This window comes from Selaginella moellendorffii, unplaced genomic scaffold (genome assembly GCF_000143415.4).
Source record: "Selaginella moellendorffii unplaced genomic scaffold, v1.0 SELMOscaffold_57, whole genome shotgun sequence".
NCBI lineage: Eukaryota > Viridiplantae > Streptophyta > Lycopodiopsida > Selaginellales > Selaginellaceae > Selaginella > Selaginella moellendorffii.
In genome coordinates, this window is record NW_003314318.1 from 130927 (window position 1) to 148496 (window position 17570).

Below are 17570 nucleotides of genomic sequence, written 5' to 3' on the forward strand. Positions count from 1 at the left end.
CCGCTCGATAGCTCCCCATCCTTGAGCAAAACGGTGCCTGCATCCGAGCAGCCAAGCAGCAACGCCAGGATCCACAAGCAGGTCATCACCTTCATCGTCCTCATCATTCTAAGTTTTGATTGGATCTTAGAATGTTGTTTGTTATGATAAGCTGGAATGGAATCGTTGGAATTTATAGGCAAAAGCGTCCATACATTTCACAACGCGTGGTCCTTGACGTGACTGACCTCTCTGAACTACACGTTGGGATGCTAATAGACCAAAATGGTGTGCAGTCTTGCTTGACTTCGCTATAACGGACGAGGCCTTTTTGCGACGTGGTGAGATGACGTTTTTGACCCCATTAGAACGAGTATTAGCGACTGAAAGTTCTAATCGTTCGAAATCCTTGTCTAAGTTCTCCGTGGCGAGGAATCGTGGCCTCCAAGAACTAGCATCAAAGACGTTTTGGTGTTAACTTTCAAGCCCGTTGACCTTCATTGACTACGACCATTGACTAAAATTTACTTAACAATTACATAGTTTTATCTTATATGATTATTTCAAACAAGCCCTAATATCCTTCTAGGGCATTGCAACTAAAATTCCTCTGGCGCGATGCTCGACTTCGCGATCCGCTATGCGTTGGCCATCGCACTGGTCTTCTCCTGCATAGCTCTCGGTAATTCGCCATTACATTTGGATCGATCCATTACCCCAATCTCTTTCAGGATGGTTCGTGGCGTGGAAGCTGCTGCTCGTTCACATTCCTCTTGTCCAAGAGATTTGCGGCTTGCGGAAGAAACCTAAGAAGCCCGTTCTCAGGGCCAGCGCTCCATTCCCGGACAGGTAACGCGAAATTTCGATCAATACCAGCTCGCTCCAATCCTTGAGATTCGCCAGGGTGAAATCGCAGTGATTCTTAGGGTTTATCAGAGCAGGGTTTCCAGGGAGCAGCGGCAGCGGCAATGTTCTCGTCCACGGCGTCTTCGATCTCCAAAATGTCCGCTCTCGTCAGCGGCGTCGGCACGGATGCTGCGATCTACGACGATCCCCAGGACGCGGACATTCCCACGCTGCTCGACAGTCGCTACGACGCGGACAAAGCCCAGGGATTGAAGCGCCTCATCGCGCTCATGGCACAGGGACAGGACGTTTCCACATTCTTCCCACAGGTAAATTTCTCTTCTTCATAGATGATTAGCTTCTTCTATCGTCTCTTCCTTCACAAATTCCTTCTTTTTTTCACAGGTTGTCAAGGGCGTTGCTTCACAGTCTCTGGAAGTGAAGAAGCTCGTTTACATCTACCTCGTCCACTACGCTGATAAGTAATGCTAGAACTTCTCCAGTTTCCAGGAAAAAAAATTCTCCAACGCGATACATCTTTCTTCTTCTTTGTAGACGACCAGACGAGGCGTTGCTTTCTATCAACAGTTTCCAAAGAGATCTATCCGATATCAATCCCCTGGTTCGTGCTTGGGCCTTGCGAGCGATGTCCGGGATCAAGGTCCGCGCAGTTGGCCCTCTCGTTATCATGGCTGCAAACAAGTGCGCCAGAGATCCTTCTCCTTACGTTCGGAGGTGTGCTGCGAATGCGGTTTCCAAGATTCATTCCATGGGTGACGAACAACATTTCGACGAGCTTGTACAGGTACGGTTGTTTCCAGTTCGTTGTCTGTTGGATTAGTAACAGGATCTTTTTCAGCTTGTGTCCATCTTGCTGAACGACAATTATCCGGGCGTAGCTGGAGCCGCAGCGCAGGCTTTTATCTCTGTTTGCCCGGAGCGTTATTCCTTATTGAGCTCCAGCTTCAGGAAGCTGTGTGGACTACTTTACGAGGCTGATGAATGGGGACAGATTTCTCTTATGGACATCCTGATGCGGTATATCGTGGCAAAGTATGGCGTTGTTAGAGATTTCAGCTCCGCGAACGTAGAATTCTCATGTTTACAGCAAGCACACGAAGAAAATGGTGGCGACTTTTACAAAGCTGACACGACGTTTCCGGATGAGAGGTGGGAAGTGAGGCTCATGCTATCGTCTACGCTTTCTCTGCTACGGAGCCAAAATAGTGCGGTCGTATTACAGGCGGCAGTCATCCATTGGTATTTTTCTCCGGGCAATGAACTCAGCAACATTGTCAAGCCATTACTGTTTTTACTTCGTTCGTCGCTTGATGCACGGCATGTGGTGAGCATTTGGCAGTTACTTCAGCTTTTGATCTAAGCCTTCTGTTTCAGGTGCTTGCAAATATACTTTCTTTCTCGAAGTGTGAGCCAAGTTTGTTCGAGGCATATTTTGAAGATTTTTTCATATGTTCTTCTGACTCTCAAGCTATTCAAGCTCTGAAGCTGGACATACTAACAAACATTGTGTCAGATTTGTCCGCCACGCAAATTCTTCAAGAATTGGAGGTAAGCAAGACAAATGTTTTCCTTTGCTTACTTGCTACTTCATCACAGGCCTATATACGAAACCCAAACTCTCAGCTGGCAGCAGACGCAGTAAACTCGATTGGCCGGTGTGCGCTTCGACTGTCTTCCACAGTGGCTATATGCACCAAGGGTCTTCTCAAGCTAGTCGTTTCTCGGTCTTCCCGTGACGACGATTCGCTCCACAATGCAAATGAGGCTGAACCAAAGGTTGGAGACTCTGGCCGCGAACAATATAGTCCGGGGAGGGGAAGAGTGGTGGTTCAAGCGGTTTCGTCGCTAAGAGCTATTATGCAGAAGCACCCAGCAGAGCAGGACCAGGTTTTTTTATGTTGTTGTGTAAGTGCTGGAGTACTGAACTTTAATCTTGTCTTGCAGGTAATCCTTCATCTTTTACGCAACTTAAACCACATTTTAGAACCAACTGCACGTGAAGTCGTCATTTGGATGATTGGTGAACAAGCAATTGCTCGTCCTGCACTTGCTGAAGGAATCCCTGTGGCCCTGCGGTATCTAGCCAAAACGTTTGCAAATGAGTCTAATGGAACTAAGCTTCAAGTTTTGAACTGCCTTGCGAAGGTAAGCTTCTTTGCTGCTGATCTCTATCTTACAGAAAAAATGATCCAGATCATTTCATCTTCTCAACGGTGCTCGTCTTTGAAGACTGTCCTGTTAATTCTTCAGTATATTCTGGATCTTGCCGCCTGTGATTTAAACTATGACGTACGAGATCGAGCCTGGATTTTACGAGTTCTCTTGGCTGGCCATTTAGACGCTATCAAGCACCATTCGTCATATGACGCAGATCCACGTCTTCCGGAGATTATCGACGCTATTTTACTCAACATTGATCAGTCAAAACTTGATCCAGGTGTACTATCCAAAGCTGCCAACTCCATGTTTCTTCGCCAGAAGTCGGTACCAGTATTACCTTCGTTGAGTTTACAGCCGTCCACATTCCTACCAGGATCGATGTCTCATATGGTTCAACACATGTCTCCTGGATACAGACCTCTTCCACGCGAAAGATACACGGATTTGAGTCCTTCCAGCCCAACTTTACCCGAAAGACAACCCGAACTTCAAAGCCAGAGTGAATCTACGGACTCGGGTAGTGAAAGCTTTGAGTCTGAGGATGACGGGAACTATACAGATGACGTTCTTGCTGTTATAAGTGATGCCGACGGGAACACAGCGAAGGAGAAAGCAGATTTAATTTCGCTGTCTGACACGGAACTGCTGAAGAAAGACGCTTCGCCTGAGGATCTGTCCCCGTCTGTGGATCTTGAGTCGTGGCTTGGACCTGAAGAACCTTCCAATTCGCCAGAGGACTTCGATAAAAGCTCCAACTCTGAAGTGAAAAAGGTGCTGGCTCTTGACTTCACAAACGGAGACGGACTGGAAGTTCACTACGGCTTTATGAGAGGTCCTTCCATATTTTCGTCCAGCATGGTGTGTGTGAGGCTCTTCCTTCACAACAAATCGTCGGAACCAATGCATGGGATAGAAATCAACGATGGAGAAACTGCAGGGTACGCAGCTGTTCTTTTTTCTTGGCTTGTCTAATTTGCTCTCTTTTCTCTCAGACGCCAGACTGCTTTCGAGAGTGGCACAGCGAGAATCATACCACCGGAAGCAGTTGCTCTCGAGCCAGGGGAGAAAACGGAACTCAATGCGCATGTTGATTTTCGGCACAACCTAAGTATCGTCAAGGTGTGGCTGCACTGCAACTCAAACAAGTTCCCTATCAAGATATCGCCAGAACCAGGCGTTCTTTTGCGTCCTCGGAAGATGAGTATAAGCGTGTTTTTGGCTGCTGAAGCCCGAATTGCTGGGATGCACAGGTCTTCTCGGAGGTGAGCTTTCTCTTAGTCTAGCTTGCCGAAACTTAGTCTTGTTCTGGTGCTGCAGAATTTATCTTCACGGAATTTCTCCTGGACAGTGTTGCAAAAGAATAGTCGCAGCTGCCAGGGTCTCATTCATAGGCTCGCGAGACGCCGAAGACGTGGTTCTTCTTTTTGGCGCGGAAACTCTCACAGGGTCACTCTTATGTCTAATCTCCGTGGCCTTGGAACCGGATGCTGTGCATGGCACGCTTACGATCTGCTGCGAGGACACTTTATTTGGCCTTGCGTTGCTGAATCATCTTGACAAAGCCTTGACATCTCTTGAAAGCACCGATTCTTAACCATGTGTGCTCATGCGCATCTTGGCACGCGGCTATATTTTTTTCGTCTACGGGAGACATGCCATGTTGCTGGTCGTGCTCAACAGTTACATATTTTTTCGTCTTATCTGGGAAGCGGCCCAACTTAATATGGTAACTTAAGTCCTGTTGTCCGTTGAAGATTCTTTTGTAACTTTGTTGTTTACTGGTTCCTTAGGTGTCGCCGGCTATAAACACGCGAATTTTCGGTGTTTACAGATGGTGGCGGCTAGTGCCATGGTAACTACACTTCAGTGCGTGGGGCCTTGACGTCTACATTTTAGAGGCCATTTTAGAAACGGCTCCAAACGCTTGCGTCTGCCGCGTGTTCATGTTCATTCAAGCCAAGAAAATCCTTGAGCCGCGCATCATCGCCGCCTTCGAGCTCAACGAGGAATGACGCTACCTCTTCCCGGTTGCTACCAGTATGCTGCATTTGAAAAGGATAAGCTGCGGTGCCTTGCTGCTCTCGGTCAGCTGCTATTTGCTTCTAGTTCTTGTTCTACTAGTCTTTCCGGAGCACAGGATCAGCATTTCGTCCGATCTCAGGCGGCCGCTCTTAAACAACCTGGTACGAGACGAGCCCGGTGGCCAAGTCAGTTTCGACAGGTGCTGGGGGAAAAGAGTCTATGTCTACAATCTTCCAGCGCAGCTGAATGAGGGGCTGGTGAAGAAATGCGACAAGCAACTCGTTTGTTGGCTAGACTTTTGCCAGCACCTTGAGAACTATGGGTTTGGACAGGCAATTGATCGGAGCGCTGGCTGGTACGCTACCGATGCTTACATGCTGGAGGTGATTTTCCATTCCAGGATTCGCAGCTATTCTTGTCTGACGAACGACTCCAGTCGAGCAGACGCCTTGTTCGTCCCGTACTATGCCGGCTTCGATGCTCTTCAGTACCTTTACAGTGGCGGTTGTGTGAAGACAATGCAAGACCGGCACGGGGTGGAGCTTGCAAAATGGCTGGAAAAACAGGCTGGGGATGCGTGGAAGAGGTGGAACGGGAGAGATCACTTCATGGTGATGGGAAGGACTTCGTGGGACTTTGCGCTTGCTCCGGGATCATGGGGAACAGGGATACAGGGACTGGATCACGTAGCCAACATGACGACCCTCTACATCGAGAGGAACCCTTGGGAAGAGAACCAAGTTGCGGTGCCTTATCCGACGTCCTTCCATCCGTCCAATGCCACTCAGCTCAAAGCCTGGATCCGCACCGTGACCACGTCGCGAAGAAAATACCTACTGTCATTCTCGGGAGGGATTCGAGCCACCATGAAGGACGCGGCGAGCGTGAGAAGCACTCTTCTCAGGCAGTGCCAGAAACGGGCGGAGCTGTGCGTCCATGTCGACTGCGGAGGATCGCTCAAGTGTGGTCACGATCCCCGGCCGAGCGTGGCAACGTTTCTCGAGTCGGAGTTTTGCTTGCAACCCAGGGGAGACACGGCCACCCGGAGGTCGGCATTCGACGCCATCATCTCGGGGTGTATACCGGTGTTCTTCCACCACGACTCGGCCTACTCGCAGTACGTGTGGCACCTTCCATCGGATCCTGGCAGCTACTCGGTGTTCATCGCCGAAGAATCCATCACGGGTGGTGGCGTCGACGTGGTGGAGTTTTTGAGCTCTTTGCCTGGCGAGAGGATCCTGGAGCTGAGAAGCAGCGTGATTTCCTTGATTCCTAGGTTGATATATCGAATGCCTGGCGGAGAAAATGGGAGTGGATTTGAGGATGCTTTCGACGTGAGCTTGAGGGAAGTGTTGCGTAGGATTACAGGGCGAAAAGCTGGTTAATTTACTCCAACTTTTTTTTTTTATCACATGCAAAAACAACACTGCTTCCAAATTCATAAAAATCTGGACAATATATGCCAACTTCGGCAACAGCCTTTGAAGGCATTTTGTATTTTCGAAGGCATTTTGTATCTTTAGGAAGCCGGTGTCTGGTGTTCCCGTCCTAGGCATAATCCACACCAAATGATGCTGCTCTTGTACCTGGATTATGATGCCTCTGCTGCTAGATGACACTGAAGTCTGGGTGCGCAACATAGTCGACAGCTTGTGGCTTGAAAAGTATGCAAAGCGGGCTCTTGGACAAGGAGCCTACAGACCACTTGATAACACTTTGAACACTACACGGACAACGACGGAAGCCGACTTCTCTGCTGCTTTGATGATTTCAAGAAGGCCTTCCATAACGAAAGCTCATTGAACGACTCCAAGTGCTCAGCGGTCCACCAGGAATTATCACGGCCATTGAGCAGCTCCTCACATATTTAAAAGGTGTTGCTCATGTCTTTGAGAACGCAATTGGCAGAATTATATATCTACCTCTCCTTCTAGTTGCCTCAACTTGTGCGCTCAAGTGACGGTCTTTGAAAAAGCTCACGACAGCCAGGCATTGGACGATGGAGTCCTAGAAATACCTTAGATACATGATCCACAAGAGGAATTTTTGGGCTCCTGGTACTAGGGAACCCATCAAAGTGTCTATTATACTCTGCAAAGTGATCTCAAACAAACGGGTATCTTTCACTGGGACGCACGACAACAATACTACCACACTAAAGTTGTCCTAGTGAAGTGGAGTATAATTGCTTAGCATGTTGGAACTACTTCCCCTTATTTATTTATTTTAGTCTGGATGAACATGATTCTTAGGTTATTCTCAAAACTATTTTAGGCTTGGGAAAAATTTAACATGATGCTAGAATATTCAAATTTATTCCCCATTCTCTTCTTTTTCTAAATGCCATTTTTCAAATAAATAGTACACGACTCTAAAATTAAAAAAGTGAGGGACTCCCTCTGCTAGAATGTATGCTTTACTACTGTCATGAATGCGCCATTCATGACAGTAGTAAAGCATACGTTCTAGACGAGATCATGTTATTCGTGTGAGAAGTACCAGCCTTTTCATCAAACTGTGACGTTTGGAAAAGTAAAGAAACGATATTTCCTAGACAAGCTAGTGTCGACCAATTTAGTAAACATGAGAGTCCAGCCTTGGGACTGGGATACCCACGAGAGGTTGACTCTTATGACAAACCAGTCCAAAGGTTTGATCCATGTTCATATTGCCGGGAGCATCCAGCTTCCAGTCGAATCCTTGGACGAGCGTCGCAAGACCAATCTGGACAGCATCAAATCCAAGTTTAGCACCGGGACACACTCTCCTCCCTGTTCCAAACGGAAGAAAGTTAAAGTTATGGCCAAAAACATCGACGTCTGGCAAGTCGAAGAAACGTTGTGGCTGAAACTCTAGAGGGTCTTTCCAAAACCTCTCGTCGATGCCAATCGAGTAGCTGTTGATGTAAATCGTGGTACCGTCCGGGATGGTGTAGCCGCTGAGCTTAATGGGACCTCCCTGAACTTGTTTGGGAAGAGATAGCGGAGCCACCGAGCGAAGCCTCATTGTTTCCTTGACTATAGCGTCAATGTATGGAAGCTTTAAGATGTCCGACTCGTCCACAAGTTTTTCTTTGCCGACTACCGCGTCTATCTGACTCTGAGCTCTTGAGAACTCTACTGGATGCCGGAACAGCTCCGCCATTGCCCATTCTAGCAAAAGAGCCGAAGTATCGACCGCACCCAGCAACAGATCCTGTGAGATTCCATTTTTCCAATGTTAAGCTAAGAAACCAACGGTTATAAAAAACTTACAAGCAAGAGTGAGATTATGGTGATGTCTGAGAGCTTTTCTTCCATGGAAATGAGCACGTCAATGAAAGCTATGGGCTCCTCGCTGGTGAAAACCGGAGGATTCACTCGCCGGTCTTGCAAGATTGAAAGGAGGTGCCTGTTTACCCGGTCCATAAGGTGCTTGTACTGCTTCTCCAAACCTTGAACGTCCAGCCAGCGAATTCCCGGGATATAATCGCTCACGTTGAAAACCCCAGCCAGCCTCAAAATGTCCACTATCACTTGCACAAACTCGTCAACATTCACAGTGTTGTTGTAGTGTCCACAGAAGCGCTTCCCAAACAGCATGTAAGTTATCACGTTCATGTTCATGTTGTGGAGCTTTTGCCGCAGGAGGACCGGATTCCCTCGCTCGTCACTGAGAGATCGAGCGAGACGGCGCTGCTCCTCGCGACGGATTCCATCGTAAATTTTGAGCTTGGTCGGGGAGAGCAAGTGAGTGTTGATGAGCTTCCTGTAGAGCTTCACTTCCGGAGTGTATTGGCTGAAAGCTATACCACTGTAATCGTTCCCAAAGTATTTGCCAGAGATCAATGGAACTTTAGACGCAAACTTGAGGTTATGGAGCTTGACAATCTCTCTGGCAGCTCTCCCGGAGCTGATGATAACGGTGGGCTTAATCCCAAGCTTCAAGTACATCACATCGCCATATTTTTGGGAGAGCTTGTGGAGTGAGATGTGAGGGAGCGAGCCAAGCATGTGAAGACAGCCAATGACTGGCAAATTGAATGGTCCTGGAGGGAGTTTTCCAAGATTTCTTCTTCTAGTTAAAGAAGCAAGAAGAAACCAGAGAGAGATGAAAGTTAAAACAAGCAGCATGAAGGCACTCAAACTAAATGGGAGAAAATCCATAGTCATAGTTTTGCTAGGATGGAAGAACGAAATGCGTAGTGGTGGCGGTAATGAGGTCTAATGAGAATGAGAGAGAGAGAGAGAGAGAGAGAGAGAGAGTTAATTAGTTAGTTTGGGTTTAGGGTTTATACGGCTATGGCGGTTCTCCGGGCGACGTCTCCAACTGTGCTTCCAGGCGAATGCACGAGCGCGTCGTGGGATTCTCTCGCAGCGCGGCAGGCGCGCATTTCATGCACAAGGCGTGGTTTCGTGTGCGCTGCTGCTGCTGCTGCTACCAATGGGCGCCCTGGAGCATCGTCTTCGTCCGGTCCTGGTGAGCGCCAAGAGTATAGATTCTTCGAGGAGAGCGACGGAGGGAGAGAAAGCAAGAGTGCTGCGACCAAGGACAAGAGAGTGGGCGACAGTGGTCCAGGGAATTTTGGAGACAGGCCTTATAGAACGATTCCGGGGCTGGGGAAGTTCTACCTGGACGAATTGGACGTGATAACGCTGCTGGATCCGCCATACTTGTCGCCTCTAGATCCGGCGAGCTACAACCATGCGTCTTTCATCTGGTGAGTGACTCTTTCAGCTGGAGTTTTCTGGATTAACGTTTTAGTCGTGTCACAGGAAGAAGATTGGAGATGTCCCGGAAGAGCGAAGAGCTCGGCTTTTGGAGCTAATCCATCCCAGGTTTTGTGAGTTTTGGAACTTTTCTTGTGGAAAAGCTTGCTAACGAGGATGACAGTCTCATGCAGTCGATGTGGGAGGTGACTGGAAAACGCTATGACAGCCCCAAATTGTTTGCCGGGGACGCGTTTACTCTTCTTCCAGCTCCCGAAATCGAGGAACCATACAAGAAAACGATCTGGCATGGAAAGGTTGGAGGAGGTAAAGTTCTTTCTTTTTCTATTCTCACAAGAACAACAAAGAATGTGTCACAGATTTCTGGCCATGGAGCTGGTTGAGAGACATAACAATCGTATGTTTTCCTTACTTTCATGTAAAGCTTTGGTTAAACTCTTTCTCTGCCTGTAGGAGTTTTTCGTGTCCAAGGACGATGGTATATATGGCCAACTTAGCTGCTGTAAGATCTTTTTTTCCTTGAAGCTGGAACTCATCACGAATGCATTTCTGATCAGCGGGCCTGTTTGGGAGTGTTGTTTCACGTTACATGCCTTTGTACTTCAAAGTCCAACAGGCAGAGTTTGTGTCTGTCACAAATGACGAATGCGATATGGTTCTCGATTTTAGCAGCGGCCATCTCCATCTCAAAGACGAGCTGCCGTCCTCTTTTCGAAAACCAGGTGAGTAAATCACCGATGATTGGTCTCTCTGCTGCTAAGATCTCCCACTTTTTCAAGCAGAAAAGCTTTCGTGGCCACTGGAAAACTTCGTGGCTTACATCCGCCCGGCTGGTCCTGGTGTTCTCGTCGGCCAGCTATGGCAGAAGCGTAGCGATGCAAAGGAGGCGCCTCCATTGAAACTAGGAAAGCTGGTCATTGTGAAAGGCGTTTGACCAATCTTTTCAAAGTGCATTGTTTATAAGAAGACATTATTCTTAAATCATTGCGCAATCAAGATCACTTTCATCCTTAGGAATCCAATATCCCAAACTCCATTTATTCTACAAAGTGCTATGCCATATCACATCCATAATCGGCATTCTCGAAATCGCACAGGAACACACACACTCTAGCATCGTTCCTGAACTGGAGCCTCAGAGGTTCGATCCTCCCAGTGCGTGGGAGTGGTTCCGTGAACTCCCTCCACCGATACCACGCACAGTGGAATCTGGCACGCGCTCCTCCCACACCTGCTCGATAGCTCGCCAAAACGGTGCCTGCATCTCATCACCCGGATCTTGCGTGTGACACGGATTTGAGTCCTTCCAGCCTCTGAGGATGCAGAATTAACCGGATCACCGGGATCGTAAAGGCGCAGCTCAACTGGCAAAGGCACTTAGAGAGGATGCCAGTTTCTCCTACAGAGATAAATGTAAATGAATTTAGACTGTAGACAATGACTACAGCGTCCACCAGTAGTCTTTGTTCAGAGCTTCCCTTGACGGAACGATTAAGTTGAAGTAAAAGCAAACATGACTTATATTCAAGGACTCACCTCCTCTGGTCTAGGTGCATCAGGCATCGGATCTTGGTTTCTTCTTGTCTCTGCAACACTAACGTGCCTAGTCATCACGTATTCTTTGAACTTGATAAATAATTGGGACTGCAAAACATAATCTAATGAACTTATGATGTATCCTGCTGAAATAATGAGGCTCTGCCCAGTGGTTCCGCTAGCTCTTCCCAAACAACAAAGCCTCTCGTCGATGGCAATCGAGTAGGTATTGGTGTGGATCACAGTCCCGTCTGAGCCGCTGCGCTTAATCGGGCTTCCCTGAGGGAAGACCCTCGAGAGTTTCAGCCCCTTGACACTTGATGTCTCTGGCCATAATTTAACTTGCTCCGGTCTGGAACGGGGAGGAGAGTTTGTCCCAGTGCCAAGCTTGGGTTTGATGCTGTCCAGATTGGTATTGCGACACTCATCCAAGGATTCGACTGGAAGCTGGATGGTAGTCTCAAAAGATGAACATGGATAAAACCTTTAGACAGGTTTATCATAAGAGTCAACCCTATATGGAAGTAGGAGTTGTTCTTTGGGACAATCATAAAAATTTATTAAATATGGAATAACACTACATGTAATGATTAATTCCTCAATTAACTTAAATAGAAATCCCAAAGGGAACCAATAATACCAATCTTTTGTCGTCATGATAATGAGGAAAGAGTGTCTATATGATAAGTATATTTCAATACCCAAATGCAATAAATAATAACTCAACTTTTAGAATAGAGGAATATTTAACACTATAATTGATCAAAAACTCTACCAAAGAAACAAAAATAAGATTCTCAACTTTGCACATGCTCAACATTTAAATTAGTCTAAAGAGGACAAAGAATACTTAACTTAATGCTGGATTAAAATTGAGAATTGTAAGAGTCACAAATAATCAATATGCTAAAAGAATAAATGAGGAAAGAACACTAGCAATATGAGAAAGTGGCTTAGGTTGAGAAATAAGGAAAGTTGGGAAAAAGTAAAAAATGAAAAGAAATGATCAAATAATAGATTAAAGGATTGATATCTACTATGTGAAACTTTTAACTTAGTCTTTAAAGCTATCTCTACAATAATTAAGATCTTTATCACAATCTAAAATCCACTCAAGCTCATATATATCATCTTCCCATAAATTTAATCTTCAAACAATCTTTAAGAACAAAACTGCATTATTTATAACTCTTTAATTGATGTTATAATCACTCATAGGACACTAAAAACTAAAGAAGCCATGTAATCACATCTCATGGAAGCTAAAGATATTAACACACCAAAGATGGGTGCAATACCATTATAATCACACTCCATGATCTAATAAAGAATCATTAATAACCTTAAGTGATATATTTATTGATTGATGATAGGAGAATTTAAAGGACAAACAAATTTAAGCACACTAATAACTAGAATTCTAGATCTAGCAAAAAACTAATACAAATCTAAGTCTAAAAGAGAATGAAAGAATAAAAACAAAAAACACAATCTAAAACACTAAAAAAACACTCAAAGCAAAATATTATTAAAAAGTTTTGCCCTTCAAAAATAAATTGTAATACGTTTTACCTCCACTAATGTGAGTGCTGGGGACAAAAGTTATAAATTGTCCAGCCACAGCTGCATTTTTACTAAAACCTTTATGGGAATAAGTATATTAATTGGGCTTGACACTAGATTCAGTTAAAAATAATGTAACTTTGAATTTTCTTATTTATTTGTTTATTTCCATAAAAGTTTTAAGCGGGCCATCAAGGTCGTACGGCCAACAACGATAAGAGCTGGAGTAGAGCACCTACTAAAACGCGGAACTCTTGTCCAGAGTAGTAAAACAAGCCTGCCTCGTTACGCAGAGGAGAGACAAAAGAAGAGAGCGAGCGAGCCACGAAGAAGAAAAAAAACCCGGGCTCTCTCAAACTCTTCCTCGTCTTAGTTCTCTCTTCCACTGCAGGATTATTTTACTTCTCCCATTCTACAAGTAGTACTTAGCAGAGCTGTACAGGGAAAACAAAGGAGCAAGAAAAGAGAGAACGAAAAACGAAGAGACAACAAAGAACCAAAGAGAAAGGAAACAAGGTACGTTGTAAGAGGTAGTGGAGAGAAGAAGAAAAAAAAGAAAGATAGCTAGGAGAATAAGTATGAGGTAACGTAGACACGAACACCTATGTCGAGAGGGGAGCTATCACCACCGAGAGCATGGATAAGAACTGGGATGTGTGAGAACAAGCGAAGGGTGAGAGGCATGGCTTCTGGCTCGATCATGGTTAAGCTGTCGAGATTACCAGTCTCGTCGTCAGGATCCATTGCCGGATTGGACACAACTGCGACGTCAGAGATGCTTCGGCTCTTGGCCTTCCGAGAGTGTTGCCTCGGGCGGCAGTAATCCAGAACCAGTGTGCCAGTGTTCTCGAGCCAGTCTACCTTGAGACCCTCTACTTCGTCGTAGTATAAACGGCGCTCCATCTGGTGAGAGATGGCGTCCATTAGTCCGCCAAGGAAAACCAGGCGAAATTCACTTACCGCGATTTTGGAGACGTACAGCGACATGAACTTTGGTCCCAGGCCAACAACGCACGCATCTGATAACAAACCCTGCAACCAGAAGCTTACACTGATAAGATACTGTCTTGGATGAAGGAAAGACGAAAGAAAAGCTTACCTTTCTTCTCTGTAGCATAGTCCACAGGTAGAGCCTGTCAGTCGCCTCTTGAACGTTCTTGCTTGCCATTTTCCTTTCGTTGCAATGGTCCGCAACCAAAGCCATCTCAGCGGGATCAGAGATCCTGTGCTTTGAAGCAGCCAACTGGAGTACCTCATAGTCCTTGGTTGAGACCAAATCCTCGGGACCTGTGAGGCTTTTGTTCAACAACTTTTCGGCCTCGAGAGCGGCTGACAGTGTCCGGTGCACGACGATGTCGGGATATCTTCGAATCGGAGATGTGAAGTGCGTGTAAACAGGCATGGCCAAGGCGTAGTGACCCCAGTCACCGTCCTTGTCCCGGCCCGTGCAAAAGTACTTCGCCACCTGCATCGGTTTGGTGGCGTAGAGTGTAACGATGCTGAGAAGAACCGGGTCGTCCTTGAGCTCCTCCCTCAGTACTTCCAGGGACGCATGCAAGTCCGCCGAAGAGTCCGTCTTCAGCACAAACCCGTGCTTCTTGCAAAACTCTTGGAACTCGAGAAGCTTACGTGAGCTCGGTTCAGGATGACGCCTCAGGAGTGCACAGTCGGGGAACGCTCTCGATATCACTTTGGCGACGCTCACGTTAGCCAGAAGCATGAACTCCTGCACCAGCTTGTTGGATTCCATCTGCTCGTAGAAGCTGGTCTCGTGGGGATTCCCATCCCCATCTAGAGCAAAGACGAGCTTTCCAGTGTCTAGACGTAGTGCTCCGTCCCTAATTCTACTCTCTTCTAGCTGTTTGGCAATGTTGTACAAAGTCTTGATATCAGCGGCCACTTCCTGCCAGCTGAAATTTCCCGAAAGACCTGGTTTCTCGCTGAAAGTCCCGTCAACGATCTCTTGGGCATCACCATAACTTAGCTTGCAGCATGACTTGATCGCAGTTCTACCTATCCACTGCTTGACAATCTGTCCTGTTGAATCTAGATCCCACATCACCGAAAACGCTAACCTGTCTACTCCGGGCTGTAGCGAGCAGAGCTCCTCGCAGAGCAGCCGAGGAAGCATTGGAAGCACCTGTTGGATCAAGTACACACTCGTCGACCGCTGCTGCGCTTCTTTGTCTAAACCCGAGCCAGCATGGACGAAGTAAGAAACATCTGCGATGTGTACTCCAACTCTCGTTAAACCATCCCCAAGATGCTCCACCGACAGTGCATCGTCCAAGTCCCTGGCAGTGACTGGATCGATTGTGAACACTCTACGTGAGCGCAAGTCCCTTCGTCTCTGTAGCTCCTTCTCCGGAATACTCCACGGAACACGAGGAAGACAAGCCATCGCCTCCGGAGGGAACTCGGCACTGTGAACCGCGTGCTCGAATAAAATAGCCGCTGTCTGTGCCTCTAGTTCCCCAGCTTGTCCCAAGCAATGTGTGATGATCGCGAGAGGATAAGGACTGTTACAGTCCCAGCGATCAACACACGCTGCTAAAAGCTCATTCCCCATCTTACGATCCCCGTCCCGCAACCTTTGAGCTATAACTTCCGGAAGGCTGTCAGGTAAAACCACCATCTTCGGAAACTTGGCATCAACTGGAGTGAGAACCATCTGATTTCTCGTTGGCGGCTGGAACTTGACAGAGAGAAATCCGACCACCGCATCACGCCGGCGAGACTTTGATAAGATAGACACTACTTTCCCAGTAGGCCTTTTACCCGGTGTAGCTTGGAGCAATGCCTGAACTTTTTCTAGCGCCGTCGACCCCGTGCCTGTCAGTAAACTACTCGAATCCTCACTACTTTCTACAACCTGGTTGCTTCTTCCAACACTTTCTATGACTACCTCCTCTTCTAGACGTATCTCTCTAGAAACCTGTACGCCTTCACCACTACTGAAACTTTGATTTGTCACAGCTATACTACTCGCAGTTACCACTCGATCAGTCCGGTTGTTGTTAAGGCCCTTCATCCTGGGCCATAAATTAGGCGGATCAAGGACAAGTGCAACTAAATCCCCTTCAAGCTGCAAAACGAAAAACCAGGTCAATTCTCGGAAGGAAAAATCTAACACGAAGAACTTACTGCACGATTCTGAGCACAGGCTCCCTCGATCAAGATATCTACGGAAAGTCCGTCGACTGTGGCGTAAGCCTAGGCAACCACACAATGATCACGTATACACCTCAAAAGAAATGGAAGGATTACGTACCTCACTTCGGTTGTGAGCATTTACTCTCAAGGAGCAAGAAAAAACACGCCCAGACTGAACGAAAAGAGCACATAATGCGTAAGACCAGAAATGAGCGAAGAGAACGGAGAAAAGCGGATACCTGCATGGCTTCGTTTACTTTAGGAAGCGACCAATGCTCTGGAAAAATCTGTGGTGCAACTGGATCCTTCATCAACTGGAAATTGGTGTCTGTATCACCGTAGAATCGTGTAGACAGCGGACTTGCGCCTTTGCCAGGACTGACGAAGGCAACGGAATTGCTGCTGCTCGGCTGGTCGTGATTGTTGTTGAGAGCCGGCCCATAAGGTGGCAGCGTTTCCGTGAACTCTTTAAACTCGAGCTCCGAGTACTTCCCGTTCTTGTAGAGCGTCTTGACGACGTGATAATCTCTAGATCTTTGGACAGAAAAGTTGGGGGAGACCGGACTGCTCGTCGGCGACGCCCTCTCATCACACGACTTAAAAATCTCCACTCCTGCAACTAAAGGAGATGAGAAGATGAGAATGCGCTCTCCACAAAGGTCAAAGGAAAACAACGAGGAATCACTGAAAGAAAACTTACCTGATCCATTGTCAGGAGAAACAAACTGCTTGGACTTGCGACTGGGCCTCTTCCGAAATTTCTTCTCCCCATCCCGATCTCGATCCCTCTCCCTGGCAGCTAAATCCTCGGTGCCTCCAGCAGATCTCGTCCGGGGCTTGGACACCGGGCTTTGCTGCTGGCACTGGAACGGATACTGACCATACAGTGAAGGCGGTGGAGGCACGGCATGGTAGCCTCCTTTCTCATTCTTCCCTCCCGGCTTCATCTACCAGGAATCCGAGGCCCCTCTCACCAAAATCTGGAGGAAATCTCTCGCGCTCCTGGAAACCCCACACCCCAAAATGCTGCGCCAAATTCTCTCACTCTCGGCCTCTCGCAACGATCGCCGCGCGCGCGGCTAGGGCCAGGGCGCCCTCCCCTCTCCCTCTCTCTCTCCCTGCCCCCCTCTCGCTCTCAAGCACGCGCCTCTCACCGCCTTCTTCGTCTTCCACCTCCAGGTTAGTTTTAGGGTTCTTCCCCCAGCCGGTTAAAAACTAAGGGCCTTTAATCCGGTTTAACGGGGACCTTTGTCCATGTCATGATGGCAAAGTGATTTAATTCCCTGTGGCGTGGCACGTGTCAGAGAATGTGTGGCCAGGCAGCCACCGGCCAACCAAATTGAAAAACAATACAAAAGTATTTCCTATGGTTACAAGCATTGATTTTGATTGATTGGGTGGATGATTTTGGCGGTGGAAGGAATATATAGGGAGTAAAAATTCCATGGTAGATTCTAGATGCAGACTTTGTAGAGCATAATTGGACTGGCGTTTGGTTCTCCTTTATATATTTGCATGTTTATAGCGCTAGACTGAGACCATCGCGGGTGGGAATCCAGCCCCACCACCTTTCATTTGGCA

General features: G+C 47.2%; 4 protein-coding genes across 7 annotated transcripts; 2 read left to right on the forward strand and 2 right to left on the reverse strand.

Moving 5' to 3' along the window:
* Window positions 1-573: 573 nt before the first annotated feature.
* On the forward strand, window positions 574-5048 carry LOC9654644 (AP3-complex subunit beta-A). Of its 3 annotated transcripts, none has more exons than XR_002993993.1 (13): window positions 574-661; window positions 711-828; window positions 883-1154; window positions 1231-1307; window positions 1381-1630; window positions 1685-2170; window positions 2221-2394; window positions 2443-2733; window positions 2791-2991; window positions 3040-3944; window positions 3999-4268; window positions 4324-4732; window positions 4797-5048. XR_002993993.1 is itself a non-coding variant. In XM_024688346.1 (12 exons), exons 3-12 carry the CDS (start codon window positions 948-950, stop codon window positions 4598-4600), a joined length of 3138 nt encoding a protein of 1045 aa, XP_024544114.1. In that variant the 5' UTR covers window positions 574-661; window positions 711-828; window positions 883-947; the 3' UTR covers window positions 4601-4776. The 3 variants fall into 3 exon arrangements, 1 of the variants encoding a protein (XP_024544114.1); XR_002993994.1 differs by having other exon boundaries at window positions 896-1154; XM_024688346.1 differs by lacking the exon at window positions 4797-5048 and having other exon boundaries at window positions 4324-4776.
* Window positions 5049-7602: 2554 nt separating this feature from the next.
* Window positions 7603-8960, reverse strand: LOC9654451 (flavonoid 3'-monooxygenase). The gene is made up of 2 exons (XM_024688229.1): window positions 8427-8960; window positions 7603-8223 (listed from the first exon to the last, which is right to left on the reverse strand). Exons 1-2 carry the CDS (start codon window positions 8958-8960, stop codon window positions 7603-7605), a joined length of 1155 nt encoding a protein of 384 aa, XP_024543997.1.
* A 348-nt stretch (window positions 8961-9308) lies between these two features.
* On the forward strand, window positions 9309-10748 carry LOC9654645. The gene is made up of 7 exons (XM_002983144.2): window positions 9309-9727; window positions 9783-9845; window positions 9901-10043; window positions 10097-10134; window positions 10191-10239; window positions 10295-10459; window positions 10520-10748. The coding sequence occupies exons 1-7, from the start codon at window positions 9309-9311 to the stop codon at window positions 10669-10671; spliced, it is 1029 nt and encodes a 342-aa protein (XP_002983190.1). The 3' UTR covers window positions 10672-10748.
* A 2212-nt stretch (window positions 10749-12960) lies between these two features.
* LOC9654452 (DIS3-like exonuclease 2) lies at window positions 12961-17173 on the reverse strand. 2 transcript variants are annotated; one of them, XM_002983264.2, is made up of 7 exons: window positions 16690-17173; window positions 16229-16602; window positions 16108-16161; window positions 15981-16049; window positions 13936-15921; window positions 13797-13868; window positions 12961-13739 (listed from the first exon to the last, which is right to left on the reverse strand). In XM_002983264.2, exons 1-7 carry the CDS (start codon window positions 16934-16936, stop codon window positions 13401-13403), a joined length of 3141 nt encoding a protein of 1046 aa, XP_002983310.1. In that variant the 5' UTR covers window positions 16937-17173; the 3' UTR covers window positions 12961-13400. The 2 variants fall into 2 exon arrangements, with proteins under 2 accessions (XP_002983310.1, XP_024544143.1); XM_024688375.1 differs by having other exon boundaries at window positions 16229-16608.
* Window positions 17174-17570: the final 397 nt, after the last annotated feature.